At 39.8% G+C, this 17,415-nt stretch overlaps 1 protein-coding gene across 7 annotated transcripts in view; it reads right to left on the bottom strand.

Moving 5' to 3' along the window:
• Nucleotides 1-17,415, bottom strand: part of PTPRZ1 (protein tyrosine phosphatase receptor type Z1) — a 387,789-nt gene that overhangs the window by 18,886 nt on the left and 351,488 nt on the right. For all 7 annotated transcript variants that reach the window (XM_075345050.1, XM_075345051.1, XM_075345052.1 and 4 more), the window contains 4 exons: nucleotides 9,722-9,857; nucleotides 8,020-8,166; nucleotides 7,205-7,298; nucleotides 4,327-4,400 (listed from right to left, as the gene is read on the bottom strand). In XM_075345050.1, coding sequence (XP_075201165.1) covers nucleotides 4,327-4,400; nucleotides 7,205-7,298; nucleotides 8,020-8,166; nucleotides 9,722-9,857 — 451 coding nt within the window. The remainder of the gene's footprint in view (nucleotides 1-4,326; nucleotides 4,401-7,204; nucleotides 7,299-8,019; nucleotides 8,167-9,721; nucleotides 9,858-17,415) is intronic.

Here is a 17,415-nt window from a genome sequence, read left to right as displayed (position 1 = left end):
TCTTGAAGCGATGTAGATACTTTTGGATATTTGTTTTCTCCCCACCAGTCTGTGGTGTTTTTTGTCTGCATATGCTTTGGTCCGGAATTCTGGCAATGATCTATAGTATCCTCGGTAAGCTCAGAAAAATTCTCAGATGTGTTGGAAATCAATGATCTTGTAGCTGATAAGTCTTTGTCTTTACCCAGAAAGAAACGAGATAGGATGATGAAACTTTACATTTATTCCACATACTCTCCACTGATGTCCATACATTGGTTTTCCAAGTTCTGTAAGCCTAGCAAAAAGGATTTCTGTTGTGCCTCCAATCAGGCATCTATAGCAGCCATGGCATCAGAAATGGTGTGAAATTTGGTACCCTTGAGGTGTTTATTCAGGTTTGGAAACAAATGATAATTGGAGGGAGCTAGATCTGGTGAATAAGGTGAGTGGTCAACCACCTGGTAGCCCAGCTCTGCAAGATTTACCATGGTTGCTTGTGCAGTGTGAGCAGAGGCGTTGTCTTGCAGGAACAAGATTCCTTTGGACAGCTTGCCACCTCTTTTGGCCTTCAGAGCTGCCTTCAATTGGTCCAAATGTTCAATGTACTACCTTGTATTCATGGTGGAACCCTTTTGAAGGTAGTCCACAAGCAGCATGCCTTCCTTATCTCAGAACACAGACGCCATCACCTTAGTGACTGATTTTGCACCCTTAACCTCTTTGGACGAGGAGAACCACTGTGCCTCCACTCTTTTGACTACTCCTTGTTTTCAGGGTCATACAAATAAATCCAGGTCTCATTCATAGTGACCAGTCGATCCAGGAAGTTCTTATCAATCCGGAAACGCTGACAAATGGACCAGGAAGTTTTCACTCGCATGCTTCTCTGATCTGTTGTCAAACATTTGGGGACCCACTTTGCAGATAGCTTCCTCCTGTCCAAATGTTCATGGATAATGACACAAACACGTTCATGGATCCCCATGATGTCTGCTATTGCTTTATCTGAAATTCGTCGATTCTCCAGTATGAGGTTGTGCCCAGCATCGACGATCTCCGGAACAACCACCACTCTCGGTTGTCCTGGATGTTCCTCATCATTGGTGCTGAAGTGGCCTGTTTTAAATTTGGCAACCCAGTTCTTAACTATGGAATATGAAGAGCATTCATCCCCCAATGTCTGCGACATATCACCATGAATATCCTTTGTGGACTTTCCTTGCAGTAACAAGAATTTCATCACTTCTCTGCTCTCAGTTGCTTTGAATATTGCATTAGACTCCGTCATTTTGTTTTCCCACGTGCGTAGAACACTGTTATCATAACCAACTAACACAAAATTTTGAAAACATATATTAGACACATAAGGCTTTCATGTGATGTAACATTTGTTACCATAGAAACAAAAAAGATCACAAAGCCAAAGACTTATCAGCAGCCCCTTGGATTTGAAAAGCTGACCTATTATGTTGGGGTTCTTGGTAATGGCGTTTTTTTATTTTTCAAGATGGATGTTTTCGGTTAATAAAATTTCCAAATGTAAACCTTATCCGATTTGTAGCTCTCAAAATTGTATTTTTTTTCTTATTTTGGCAATTTTATCTTACATTTTTTATAAATTTAGCGTCATTTTCTATTTATTAAAATCTGCTGAGACAACATAACTAGCCATAGATATTTTTTATTCTTCAATATCTTGTTTAATTTTTGCATTTCTTGGACCTTTAACAGGTTTCATCACTTTCTCACTTTACCCATGAACTTCAGGGCTGTCATGTCTCCATTATGGATAATTCCAAAATGTTTGGACACAGCTGAGATTTTGACAGGATCTGATCTTAGAATATTCCTAAAATATTGAAATATTTAAACATTTGCCATTATTGGATTATATACTTTTTTCTCTTTTTTTACACTTGTATGACACATACAAGGGTGTCAGTTTATTATGATAATTAGAATCCATTGCTGATTAGTGAAGATCATATAGGGATGTGACGACTTAAGATATTTAAATAACGGTATGTCCATATCTATTAAACCATCCGAGGTCTCGTGGTGTACTAGTTACCATGAATTTTAACTGAAGACATAAAAACATGTTTTTACCAACAACTTTTCCTGTTCTGTATCGATACTCTCATTCTATACATTGATTGGAACTGTAACGCTAGTCACTAGTCACGAGCCAGCCATGACACTGGGTAGTCAAAAGGTCCAGAGTTAGATACCAAGAGGGCTCATCATAAACAAGGTGTTAAGACAAAGGCGTAGTTAGGTCCAAGATCAAAATTCCAGGAATTTATAATAATCATTATAATAATTATTATTATATATTATTATGCTACAATGTATGCACCTGGTTTCTATTTGCAGCTCAAATCCTCCCTCATGATCAGAGGTTCTAGTGAAAATCTAGTATGAGCCACAGTCATACCCCTCAGGTACTCTTTGTGCTGTGGCCCAATGAGTCCACTCTACACTCACACTCATGAGTATTACATATTCTAAGGAATTTATTATTATTAATACCGCCTATGTGGATATTTCATTTTATAGGCTGTATGTTCTGGACAGGGATCCTGCATTAGGTGAGTATAAGTTTTTTTCAATATTATATTATTGATATTGAGAGGTGAATGGTGGGGACATAATACTGTTTGGGGACCTGTGAAAGACAATACAGTGCATAGGAAGCTGTGCAGCCATTATACTGTATGGAGGGCTGTGGGGGACATTATAATGTTTGCTCCCCAAACATTGTACATAAGGACTTGTGCAGCCTTCATACTATATAGCGGTCTGTGGGGATGTCATACTGTTTGGAGAGATGCGGTGACCATCATACTGTGTGAGGGCTGTTGTGACCATAACACTCTATTGGAGCTGCGGAGGCATTCATACTATGTGGCAGTTTATGAGGGCCATCATATTGTGTGGGGGGCTGTGGTGACAATCAAATTGTATGAGGGCTGTGAAGGCATGTGGACCCATCTTACTGTGTGGTTACTGTGGGACATCATATTTTTTATAGGGTTTGTGAAGACATCCTACTGTCTTTGGTCATTATACTGGCTATAATAGAGGTATCATAGTGGCTGAGAATACTAAGGACCTTCAGAAAAGGCAAAATAACAGGGGTATCATATTGGCTGAGAATACTAAGGACCTTTAGTAGGGGCAAAATAACTGTATGTGCCACAATACATGTCCCTCTCAGTGTTATGCTGTCCACTCGCACGCCTTTTAATTGCCGCCTTACTCACTGTGTGTTTTGCTCAGCTCTGCCCAGTACCTGCCCATTGCCTTGAGTTTCCTTGTGTTGGTTGTGAGTCATAGGGGGCGTGGCCAAACTCTGCAGGAATTTGTATCCATCTGTCCTGCAGAAATTTGCTTTCCCAGCCTATACAGTATATCAGGCGTCTCCAACTTCCATTTCTCACCCAAACTTTGATTCCTAGTTGTTTGTCTGTTAGTGTCCTGTTCACGCATTTACTTGTATTGATTCTCCTGTGTTTAACCTGGCTTGTTTGCCGTTCCCATCTGATCTATCCGCTTCTGACATTGACTATGCATATGTACCTGTGCTGCCTGCCCTAACTTCGGACTGTCTGACTACGTCTCTACCTGTGTCCGTTGTACCCCATAAACCTGCCTTGATCCATTGTTCAGCTGCTGCAGTCCAGCAGACTGCCCTCTGAGTAGTACCTGGCAACTACCTGCTGCTCAGCCTATTTTCACCATCAGTGGCTGTAGTGAAAACCAGGTAGTCACCTAGTTATGCCCCTCCAAGGTAAGCCCGACCTGTGGCACAGTGGGTCCACAACCACCATTGTTACACAGCATCTGCTATGTTGCCAGCCCAGATCAGGAGCGTCAGAAACACAGAGCAGTGCGAACTATCAGTGTGCAGAGTCGTCAGAATACCCAGAGACGTTCAGAGACCAGCGCTGCTGTCACAAGTGACGTTCTCTGAGCGCAATGACAGTGTGCATTGCTCTGTGTTATCTGCTCTATTGATCTGAGCCAACAACAGAGAGGAAGCTGTCACTTTGCATATTCCCCAGTGCACAGCCATCATTAAAGGACAGAACAGGGACATCAGGGACTAGCCCCTGAAACAAGCATCACTGTTGATGCTTAGTTTCAAGAAAGAGATAGAACTATGACAGTGACAACAGCCTCCACCCCCTGCCCCTGCTATGATTATGCATTGTTTGAATATCCCAGCATGCACTGGTATTCTAAAACCTTCTCAAGCCTTCAGACCACCCCTTTAGTAATATATATTTAGAAAGGACATTATAGCTATTGTAAAACCCCTACAAGAAATATTCTACTTACTGTAATATATGAAGCATTAATGTAATCTGTTCCTTCTCCAGCCAGTGATGAAAGGCCTACTCTCGATCGTTCAACTGTGAAATAAAACCACATGAGTTAAGATATAATTCTACATGAGTAAATTCGAGTGGAATTGAATTCTATTTGAATTTTAAAATATCCATATTTTCCAAAAAGCGGACTTTTTGTCATTTGCCTCTGCGTGGATTCAGCATAATGGTGGCCACTGGCTGATAATTTTCTGAAACTTAAAAGGCAATCATAGTGAGAAACAAAACAAAACTAAAAACGTATACCCACTTATCCAGCCCCTTTGCTCCTCAATGCCATTGGTCAAGTCCTAATGGCATCATTTGATCGGCATCAGCAGTGGTGAAATCCCAGGGCCTCCATTGCTAGGCCAAGACTTCCAGGTTCGCTGTGCCTGGCATTGTTCTTGACATGTGCCACGGTTGTGGCCCATGGTGAAATGTATTATGTCACCACATGTACTGCGACCTTTTCAGGAGCATGCACAGGACCCTCCAGGTCTTAAGAAACCCAGAACCCATGGCCTACCGACTGAGGCCTGGAGATTCTCTGCTTCCTGCGCCAATCCAAAGATGCAACAAGGACTGGGCAAGTGGCAATGGAGGGACTGGAGAAGTGAGTACAAGGGTTTTCCTTATTTTTACATATCAGGTTTATTATAATCTAGGGTCTAGAGAGAGGTTTCATTATATTTATTCATGCAATTGTATTTCTTACATGGATTGTGTAACGTATCCAGTATCTCTAATTCTGGCTGGAAAATGTCACCCCATCAGAAAATATTATGGCATATTACTTGAATACTTCCTAACATTATGATTGCAGAAGAACATTGTAGAGTTGCAATTTCTGTCCCCCCCCCCTCCCCGTCCACCCTGGCAATTTTGACAATGTAAAGTGAGAAGCCCCTATCACTGTACTTTTTTCTCAATGGAAATATTGTCACTCACAAACTGTGGAAGATACCTCAAAATGGCTCTATTTAAATGAATTAGGGTTGTGTTGCAGTTCCCTGTATTTTGGATAACTGGGGGCATATGTTTGCATGGAAAATTAGTAGGAGGTTCTTGCCATCAGATACCCACCCACCTGGCATTCCCAAACAACATGCCATAAGCTTTAACAGTGGAAAGCCCCGTTTATGATTACGCACATGATTGCATTTATGCACAAGAGATGTTAATACGGTATTAATTATGAAATCTATTTACTTACTGAAGTAATCAACTTTTGGTTTCTTAGCCCAACAGCTAATACAATTTCTTAGCCTACACTAACTGATTTTTCTCACTGGCTTCTTCATCCAGAAGCTCCTGCTTTCATTGCTTTGTTATAGAGATGAGATAACTGGTAGTTGCAGGTCGAATTTTGAGAACGTTATTGGACCATTTGAATATGTCCAATTACGATTCGATTTACACAAATTGCCAAGAATGGCAGTCTCTATTTTACACACTGCAGAAGATTACATCACCCAGAAAGGACTGCCATGACCTTGGTTGTGATGGGTGGGCTTCCCAATAATGCCTTACATTTATGACATCACATAGTATAGCACAGCCTATCGTAACCTGTAATAAAGCTGAGGCAGGGAATGCAGTGCAGCAACCACCTGCGAATCAAATTTTTGGGAAAGATTCACAAAAGCTACCGAATACAAATTTTAAATTATGCGATCATCTCTTCTTTGTCAGTGCAATACTGTGTGGGCTGCTTCACATACATTCACCTTCACAAGTGCTCCAATCACTCCACACCTCGACTCTGACCGAAGTAGGGAAATGCAGGCCCTTTTTTCAGCTTTGCCACAAATTCATAATAGCATCACCTCTGTGTAACGGTTATGACACGATATCCAGGAATAAGGGCACCTACACTGTCCCTCAGACTGGGGGCCCTAAACTGTCCCTTATTTCAGAGGTAGGCGTGATGGTAGCCAAGTCTGGACTGCCAGCATGTCCCTAAGTCCTGAGTAGCCCTGGTATAACAACTTCTCTCCCCCATGCCCCAGGGAAGGCTGGGACAGGAAAAAAAAACTAAACTAAAAAATCCCACAAATACCGACAGACAGGGGAAAACCAAAGCCAAACTCACTGCAAGCACACACAAGAGAAAAGACAATAAGTGCTCAGGGAGAAATAAAGTACAGGAAAAAAATAAACAAACAGCAAGGATATTTCTACAGCACACCAAATAACATTCAACCGTTTACCAACAACTTGGTCACCACGCGCAAAAGATCGATAACGCTAAGAGCTAGAGTTATCTTCAGCATGTGAGGCTTAGTTCCACCATCTTTTAAATGACGGAGTTGGCTGTGATAGGATGTCATCAAACTGTGACCCCAGCAGCCATTCACCAGCCAGCAGGAATTAACACCTGCTAAACCAATAAGCAAAGAGCACAAAACAGTCAATGCCCGACTCTGGCTGAGCAACTAAGAATCATCAGGTTGCCTGCCAGACTCTGCAATGTGGATAGAATCTGGAGTTGCCATGACACTCTGCAAGATTGCAACTTTATGTGGCCTGTAACTAATTAGATACTGTCCCCTTACAGCATGGCACCTAAGGCAACCTTCTCCTTCTACCATATTATTATTATTAATAATAATAATAATAATAATCCCAGGGGAGCACTGCATTACCTATACATCTCCATATGCTAACTTGAACTGCACAAGGAGAAACATTACCCCTAAGAAACCGTCAATCAGGCTCAGCTTGGCCCACAGAGATCAGGTGAATTGCCCCTATGCAAGAGTGAAAACCCAGCCCCCTGTATGTTTGACATTGTTTGTATAACATCTATAAATTGAAATTGGAAAACAGCCACATACAGCACAAACCTGGAATAATGGAGGAGGTTCTGTTTTTATCCCTGTTTTGAGCCTTTAAAGCCGTAGAGTAGTCACATTGGAGGATATTGGGTTGACTTAGCAACTTGATAAAAAAAAAAAAAAAAAAACAAGAAAAGATGAAAACTTTTTAAATAAAATGTTATTTTATGATAATCTATATATATATATATATATATATATATATATATATATATATATATATATATAAAAAGAATGTTTTATTTCGGTGGAAAATTACTAACTATGACTTATCTTTCGACAAAATAATTGACACATTAAAATGTAAAAACTAAAAGTTATTAGTTAATTTCAAGTCATGATTCCCTGAAAATTAAGGCTTTCTTATTTTTTTAATTTCTTATCAAGAATATTGTTTACTAAACCATTGGATTCAGTCTTGTGCTCTTAAAATTGGTCACCAGATTGTATATTTCAGGAGGTTAGAATGTACAAGGCTCCTTAAAAAAAGATTGCTTTTCTTTGGAGGCACATTCCGCTATTAAATAAGAAGGAATGTGCTTCTGATTCCCATTCATTCTGGAAGAATAGCTTTTTATTATGTACAGTGTGTCATTTTGTCAGAATTCTCTGTCAGTAATAATGTATTATTGAATGTACTAAAATGTCCAATACTGAATTTATGATTAAGCCTTTTTATAAAGCTCAAGGTGAATGTCGCGCTAAAGCTGCAAAATTATATTAGAGAATCTATAATTTACCCTTAGGACTAATATTCAAAAAAATAAAGGAATGTGAAAAAACTATTGAAGCAAACCTAGTTCATTAAATAGCACATGACTTACCTTGAACTGCATTTCAAGCCTCATTTTTCCAGATGGGGCTGTTGTTAGGAGAGCATTAACATATGCATGTATGTGACTCTCAGCTACTTCTGTTTCTCTGCTCAGAATGGCCTCCACTAGAGCATCATGAATGAAGATGTACTGTTCCTGAAAGTGTTAATATTAAATGTAAGATCATTGTTTGACTAACACTATTTATTCACATGCCCAATGACTTTACAAAGGAAGTGAAGAGCCACAGAGGACAGAAAATCTGAGTAACGTGATTCTATATCCACAAACTAAATGTGATATGTCAGTAATGTTATCAGATCATAGCTTCTGCAATATCAACAGTAGCTGGAAAGAAACAAATGCGCAAATAGGGTCTTATCCACTTATAAACAGTACTAAAAGTATGGGAGAGGCTCACCTCCTGTGGTTGTGAGAGTCACAACCACTAAAAACGCCTGTAGGTCACCACAAAACCCATGTAGAGATCAAACTAATGAGGAGAAAGGGTTAAAAATCCATGCTGCCACACAGTCAAAATGATGATGTTGCATGATTTATTAGTCAACTCATTTCAAAGCCCTCAAGGCTTCTTCATCAGGACAAATCATCTGTTGATTTGTCCTGATGAAGAAGCCTTGAGAGCTTTGAAACGTGTTGACTAATAAATCATGCTATGTCATACATCGTTTGAATAGTGTGGCAGTGCGAATTTTGAACCCTTTATCCTACTCGTTAGTTTGAGCTTCTGCAATATGACTTACTGTATATGTTCCTTATTGGAATTCCTTCACTTCCAGATTAACAAACTTAATAGCTGCAAAAATTCTGCAATTAATTTTTTTTTTTTTTCTTCTCTCAATAAATGGAGTAGAATGGAAATTATTGCATCGCAGAATAATAGATGGAGTAGAAGTTTCATAGTGACTTAAATATATAATAGATGAATCATAGTAAGACTTTAATTTTCCCATGTCATTATCATAAGTGATTTCCATATATTTTAAAATTTAATAATTGACTAAATATTGACATAATTACAGTATTTATAAATTTGAATTCAACTAGATTTTGTTTTTGTTGCTTGTGTGATCTACCATATTTAAAACAACTGTTGTTCATTCATCCTAATAAAGTTTATCAGACATTTTATCTAAATATGTGTTTAATAAAAGTGAAAAGGAAAGATTCAACTGAGTGCAGTTAAAATTTGGTGCTAACTACTGACAGCTAGAGTAAAGAAAGAAAGAAACAATGAAAGAAAGAAGAAAGTGAGAGAAAAATAGAAAATAAAACAAAGAAAAAGAAAGAGAAAGAAAGATAAAAAACAAAGAAAGAAACTGAAAGAAAACAAAGAAAGAGGAAGAAAGAAAATAAAACAAGGAAAAAGAAAGAAAGAAAAGACACAAAGAAAAAAACTAAGAAAAAGAAAGAAAACACAGAAAGAAAGAAAATAAAACAGAAAAAATATTAGATATAAAAAAACACAATAAAAATGAAAGCGAAAAAAAAGAAAATGAAAGAGAACAAAACTTAAAGAGAGAAAGAAACTGAGCGAAAGAAAGAAACTAAAAGAAAGAAGAAAGCGAGAAAGAACAAAGAAACAAAATGAAAGAAAGAAAATGAAAGTGAGAAAGAGCGAGCAAATGAACAAATGAAAATTAAAGAAAGAAAAGATCAGCAGGCACAGATATTATTGAATCATTGTTACCTCTGTTTGTACTAAATAATTTCTTTGAGTTCTAATGTGTTTTAAGAACCCAAATATGTTCACAGTGCCTTCTTGTCTTATTTGTTGCAGCATGCTATCCAGGACAATATATGTTCCAGTTCTTCCAACGCCCGCACTGGAATACGAAACAGATAAATAAATGAACTAAAGTCTGGAATGTTTTTGAAATATGACAATATTGGTCAGAAAGACTTGTGTATATATACAAGCATAGAGTTTAAATTGTAACATTCAGACATTATGAATCTGATGCTGCCATCTGACATGATACAAATAATTTGCAGCCCAGCACAAAAAACTATGGGAAATGTGATAAGAAGAGAGCAGCGGATGCTGAAGAGGAAGTGTTGGCTGTAATTATAGAGCTGGTGCCAGGACACAGGATGCAAAGCAAAAAAGCATTAAAAAACATCAAACTTGCAGAATAGATAGGTATATCGGGTTATGGCAAAACCAGTTACTAAGTCAAGGTAGTGGACAACCTCTTTAATTTTCACTTCCTGAAGGTAAGAGTTAATGGAAAAATATACAATATAGGGTTTCACCACCATCTCTCAGCACTTCAATCCTAGAAGTGGCCAATCCCGAAGGAAAAAAGAATGTTAATGGTTGAACAACCATTGAAGAAATTATTGCTTGATGGACAATATTTACTTAGATATACATTTTAGTCACTGTTTGTTATGTTCGCTGGGAGGAGCAAGCGGGAGTGGATCCACTGGACCACAGGTAGGACCCAGACTTCACCTGACATGGGAGAAGCTTACCTAAGCACCTACTGGGTATACTCCAGAGCCTCAGATGGTGAGGATGGGCTTGGCTGCCGGGAGACGCTAGGTGCCACTCCCAAGGTAATGTCTGAGACTGTGGCAGCTAAGCAGAGCTGGCTGACAGCAGGTCAGGATGAGCACAGACAAGGCATACAGGGCAGACACAGGAATGGGAACATAGGAATAGTCAAAAGTCATTAGGCGCAGGTCATTTGGCACAGGACATCAGGAGGGACTCCAGTCATGAGGGTACAGGTTAGGACTACCGACATCAGGTTCACAATTCAGTTACAGGACATCATGAAGGAGACTACACATCGGACCCAGGTCATCAGGCACAAGACATCAGGCACAGAACATCGGTTTGCAGGTACAGGACATCAGACTCAGAACATCAGGGACAGGTGCTGGACATCAGAATACAGACCAAACACAGGAACGGGTGAGGGGCGGTACCAGGACACAGAGATACAGACATAATGGGTCTGGGAACAAAGATGGGACCACAGCAGACATAGTACTGGTAACTTGCAGTAATGGAGCTGTTGTACTGGCGAGCCAGAGCAACAGGTTAGACCAACATACAGGCAGTAAAATAAAATCCTAATAACTTGCTCTGGCCTCTCCCATCAGGGAAGGGAGCCTTAAATACCTGGTGCCTCCCAGCGATAGGCTGGGGACACCTACGCAAGATGCGTGTGCTTTCCTTTAAAAGCAAAGAAAGCACGCATGTACAAGTGCCCCCTGGGCTGGAGGCCAGGACACCCTACGCAACCATGCAATCAAGCAGAGGACCAAGCAGCACATGGGTGGCCATGCAAGGACAAGCTGGCAGTCAGGGAGGTAACAGTGGCGTTATCCTTGCTCGGCTAGGAGAGGCGAGAGCAGGGATGGGGGTGCTGGCGCTACACTGTTGGTCTTTAAGCTATTTTAAACTGGCAATATATGATCAAATAATCAATTTAAATACATTCTTCATAGAAACATCTTTTACAGAAACATAATTTGTGAACAGCCAAATAACGTAAGAAAATCTTAAATTATTTCCAGATAATAATGCTGTGTCATTGCTAGGCTAAAACCATCATTTGATGTTGAGATTTACCAAATGAGTGGTCAAAATAATTGAATTCATTCTTTTTTAACATTAGACTAATGGGCATGGCCACATAAATTAAGTTGGTTCATTGGCTGGCACATCCCTTATTATCTAATGTTGTAGCAAATGTATTTGATATTTGGTTTTCAGATGTTTTCTATTGAAAATACACACATAAAATGCAGAACTACTCACATGCAACTATTCCTTTACAACAAAGTCAACATTGCCAAGTGATAGTAACTTGTTTGGGGTGATTGCCCCTTGTCAGTTCAAAGTTTGAGATCTGATTTTGCTGTATGAGACGCTATAGTGGGGTCTAAGGGGAAAACTTTTCTCCTTGCAGAGACTGACAAAACAATCTGGTTGCCAGTGAGGAGCCTTATAGCAGAAATGCTACTCTGGGAAATATTGAAATTGTCTCTTCAGGGAGGTAGGAGACTGAGGGGAAATCACCCCAAAACACCGTGTCTGCAAATTGAGGTTCTGATCTGGCATAAATCCTAAGTCATATGAAAAGCCTCATTAAAGGGTCACTTTTGACTCTTAGGATTGCTACTTCCAACAGGTGGTACTAGAGTTCATCTCCTTCCTCCCAGAAGAGACAATTTGAATATTTCCCAGAGAAGCATTGCAGCTATAAGACTCCTCACTGGCAGCCAGATTGGTTTGTCAGTCTCCGCAAGAAGATAAGTTTTCCCCTTAGACCTAACTTGCATCATAAATTCTATGTGGCTAATGCGCTTAAATACATGTGGTATTGAAAAGTGATAATCTGTTGGCAGGTGTTGTTTGGCGCTGGCTGTAAATCCCCTTTATAACTACCCCTATTCCAAATTTCCCAACTTCATTGATGCACTCCTTAACCAAAAAAAGACACAGAATGGAGAACTGTCTTCTGTCTGCAAATGTATCAAATCTATATTGCATGTACATTTTTACACATTTATGCTGACATTGTGTATATCTGCGTGTATAAAATGAAAGTGAATGATACTCTTAATATAGTTATAGTCAATGCCTGTTTTGAGAGCTCTTCAGGAACCAGAATAATGACTATATGGAAAATAAGAGAAGTCACACTGGCTTTTATACTGACATCAGAAAACAGATTCACAATTATTTGAAAGGTAATAAGAAAAAGTTGACTGTCTCATATGCATTAGTATGTCTCTATATGAAGCATCTAACATAATTGTGACATAGACGCTAATAGTTTTTTGTTATATAAGTGGAAAACTCAAAAACAAGTGCATTCATTTCTTTAATATGTACATAACAATTGATGTACAGTTAATCGCTTAGTTAGAATTGGATTGTTTCAATGAATGGTTCACTTCTTCTGAAACACTTTACCAACAGATCAGATCATTATCTGTGAAAGCAGTTGCAGATTTATATTATAAATACCGTGTATATATTATATATATATATAGTTAGGTCCAGAAATATTTGGACAGTGACACAAGTTTTGTTATTTTAGCTGTTTACAAAAACATGTTCAGAAATACAATTATATATATAATATGGGCTGAAAGTGCACACTCCCAGCTGCAATATGAGAGTTTTCACATCCAAATCGGAGAAAGGGTTTAGGAATCATAGCTCTGTAATGCATAGCCTCCTCTTTTTAAAGGGACCAAAAGAAATTGGACAAGGGACTCTAAGGGCTGCAATTAACTCTGAAGGCGTCTCCCTCATTAACCTGTAATCAATGAAGTAGTTAAAAGGTCTGGGGTTGATTACAGGTGTGTGGTTTTGCATTTGGAAGCTGTTGCTGTGACCAGACAACATGCGGTCTAAGGAACTCTCAATTGAGGTGAAGCAGAAAATCCTGAGGCTGAAAAAAAAGAAAAAATCCATCAGAGAGATAGCAGACATGCTTGGAGTAGCAAAATCAACAGTCGGGTACATTCTGAGAAAAAAGGGATTGACTGGTGAGCTTGGGAACTCAAAAAGGCCTGGGCGTCCACGGATGACAACAGTGGTGGATGATCGCCGCATACTTTTTTTTGGTGAAGAAGAACCCGTTCACAACATCAACTGAAGTCCAGAACACTCTCAGTGAAGTAGGTGTATCTGTCTCTAAGTCAACAGTAAAGAGAAGACTCCATGAAAGTAAATACAAAGGGTTCACATCTAGATGCAAACCATTCATCAATTCCAAAAATAGACAGGCCAGAGTTAAATTTGCTGAAAAACACCTCATGAAGCCAGCTCAGTTCTGGAAAAGTATCCTATGGACAGATGAGACAAAGATCAACCTGTACCAGAATGATGGGAAGAAAAAAGTTTGGAGAAGAAAGGGAACGGCACATGATCAAAGGCACACCACATCCTCTGTAAAACATGGTGGAGGCAACGTGATGGCATGGGCATGCATGGCTTTCAATGGCACTGGGTCACTTGTGTTTATTGATGACATAACAGCAGACAAGAGTAGCCGGATGAATTCTGAAGTGTACCGGGATATACTTTCAGCCCAGATTCAGCCAAATGCCGCAAAGTTGATCGGACGGCGCTTCATAGTACAGATGGACAATAACCCCAAGCATACAGCCAAAGCTACCCAGGAGTTCATGAGTGCAAAAAAGTGGAACATTCTGCAATGGCCAAGTCAATCACCAGATCTTAACCCAATTGAGCATGCATTTCACTTGCTCAAATCCAGACTTAAGACGGAAAGACCCACAAACAAGCAAGACCTGAAGGCTGCGGCTGTAAAGGCCTGGCAAAGTATTAAGAAGGAGGAAACCCAGCGTTTGGTGATGTCCATGGGTTCCAGACTTAAGGCAGTGATTGCCTCCAAAGGATTCGCAACAAAATATTGAAAATAAAAATATTTTGTTTGGGTTTGGTTTATTTGTCCAATTACTTTTGACCTCCTAAAATGTGGAGTGTTTGTAAAGAAATGTGTACAATTCCTACAATTTCTATCAGATATTTTTGTTCAAACCTTCAAATTAAACGTTACAATCTGCACTTGAATTCTGTTGTAGAGGTTTCATTTCAAATCCAATGTGGTGGCATGCAGAGCCCAACTCGCGAAAATTGTGTCACTGTCCAAATATTTCTGGACCTAACTGTATATCTAATATATAAAGCTGAATGTGTGTATGTGTGTATGTGTGTATGTGTGTATGTCCGGGATTGGCATCCGCACCGTCGCAGCTACAGCCACAAAATTTTGCAGACTCACACTTCTGGACCCCGAGAGCGTCATAGGGTATGTTTTGAGGGGATATTTTAACCCTGCGCTTTACAGTTATTCACCAAAAAATCTGCTTCCATTAAAGCAAATGGAGCTGGGAGCCACAGTGCAGCCAGAACTACAGAAGAATGCGCAGCCACGCCCTTATATGGAATGTTGGCGTGTCACAATGCAGCCAGGGAAAGAGACAGACACAGACAGGGAAAGAGGCAGACACAGACAGGGTAAGAAACAGACATAGACAGGGTAAGAGACAGACACAAAGAGACAGACACAGACAAAGAGACAGTTACAAAGAAAACCTCGCATCACCTCTCGTGGGTGCTCTGGAGAAAAATAAGTCAAGTAATGGAAACTCCGGCACACTCACTATCACCCTTGGAGACACAGAAAGTCAGAGACATGTAGCTGATATCAAAATCCTTTTCTTTTTATTTTGTGGTGAAAAACGTGTATCAAAAAAGTGCTGTACAATAGTCCGCCAATCTCAACGTTTCGGCCTATCTGGCCTTCTTCAGGTCGGACGGGCTGATGACAATATATACAATAAAACAAAACAAAACAAAAATACAGGAACATCCATCAGTATAGAATAATGGAACAAATAAAAGTTTCACTATAGGTATGTTGGGATAACAAGAGAACATATTTAAGAGACAAAAACACAGAATCATGGCACAGTAAGTGAATATGTGAACGTCAATAATCATGAATGAAATAGAAAAAGACTGAAAAAAGGGGGGGGGGGGGGGTTATTAGAGCAAATTTGTGGCAAACTGCGGTGGATGTTACCAAGTATCTACCGTGGCATGTGCGCATTCGTGTAGCGTGAATACTATATGGCACACATGGTAAAGAGGCTCACCTCAAGGATGAAAGGACTGGAAGTGGATGAACATGCATAGGACACTATCGTTAGACCTATGGTAAAATGAGAATAGTCATCTTCTTGAATAGATGATGTAGAAGTAAATTACTAGACTACTGGAGAGTTTATTATATGGTCATACCAATACTGAAATGCAGTAAGGATTATGGGATACAGGGTAATCAATGTCAGGATACACTATGCGTAGACGATGTCGGATAGTGCTGGGGAAAGATAATACGTCATTAGATTAAAAGGAAATCAAAACTATATAAGGTTCAATGTGTAATTATTACCTGTTATCAAGGCATATGGGTCTCAAACCTTGTGTTGAATCAATGGTATAATGATACCCAATCGTACGCAAAGGGTCTGGATTATCTAAGAGCCATCACCTGTGGTAGATGAAATGTATCCTAATATATGTACATTATGTTAGAGTTATCACAATGGATGACAAGGGATCATAGATTACCTCAGTGTTCCATAGTATGTAGATTGGTCTATGACGTGGTCAGACGTCTAGAATGGTCTGTTTAGATATGGTGATCTCTATTGATGACTAAAAAATGTGAGAAAAGAGGAGGAAAAAAAAGGAGAAGAGAGAGAGAAAAAAAGAGAGAGAGAAAGAGGGAGAGAAAGAGAGAGAAAGAGGAGAGAAAGAGAGAGAAAGAGAGAGAAAGAGAGAAAGAGAGAGAAAGAGAGAGAGAAAGAGAGAGAAAGAGAGAGAGAGAAAAAAAAGAGAGAGAAAAAAGAGAGAAAGAGAGAGAAAAGAGAGAGAAAGAGAGAGAAAGAGAGAGAAAGAGAGAGAAAGAGAGAGAAAAAAAAAGGAAAAGAGAAAGAGAGAGAAAAAAAGAGAAAAAAAGGGGAAAGAAAGAGAGCAAGAGGGAAAGAAAGAAAAAGAGAGCAAGAGAGCAAGAGAGCAAGCGAGCAAGAGAGCAAGAGAGCGAGAGAGCGAGAGAGCAAGAGAGAGAGAGCGAGAGAGAGAGAGAGCGAGAGAGAGAGAGAGAGGGGAGGAGAGAGGGGGGAGGAGAGAGAGAGGGAAAGAGAGAGGGAGAGAGCGAGAAAGAGAGAGAAAAAAAAGGGAGAGAGAGAAAAAGGGGTAAGAGGGAAAGAAAAAAGGAAGGAGGAAAGAAAGATAGAAGAGGAGAGGAGAAAAAGGATAGAGATGAAATACAAAGACAAAGGAAAAAAGGAACATATTACCATCTGATATGGGATGATACCCCAGTAATATATAGACATGGGAAAGGAATTGTAGACTACCTGGAATAGTGCATAGGGACCAGGAGTGGAAAACCACAGTGCGGTCACACTCGTCAGTATTTAATGGAAAACATTGTTAGCTTAAATGACTGCCTGGCTGTATAAGGAAACAGAGAGAGAGTGTTGAAAAAGGCACTCCAAGTTACACAGAACAGACATCCATCATAGAGAATAGATCTATACCTGAGACTCCACTGGTATTTTGTCTGGATAGGGGTCCTAGAGGTACAGTGGTGGGAGTCCAGGTAGCTAGTGTGGTCGTAAATGGAGGGAGAAAAAGGGGGGATCGTTCATTAAGAGGTAATGTCCCAGAAAGTGTGTCCCCCATCGTCAAAATGGGCCACTTACCAAGTGCCTGTGTGATGTAGGGGTGAACCGCACGTCCTATGGGTATTGGACCCTGGCCGAAAGTGATCTATTTATCAGAAGCGACATCGTAACGTCACTTCCGGTTTCGGA

This window comes from Anomaloglossus baeobatrachus, chromosome 4 (genome assembly GCF_048569485.1).
Source record: "Anomaloglossus baeobatrachus isolate aAnoBae1 chromosome 4, aAnoBae1.hap1, whole genome shotgun sequence".
Taxonomy (NCBI): domain Eukaryota; kingdom Metazoa; phylum Chordata; class Amphibia; order Anura; family Aromobatidae; genus Anomaloglossus; species Anomaloglossus baeobatrachus.
This window is presented reverse-complemented; position numbering and strand designations above follow the sequence as displayed.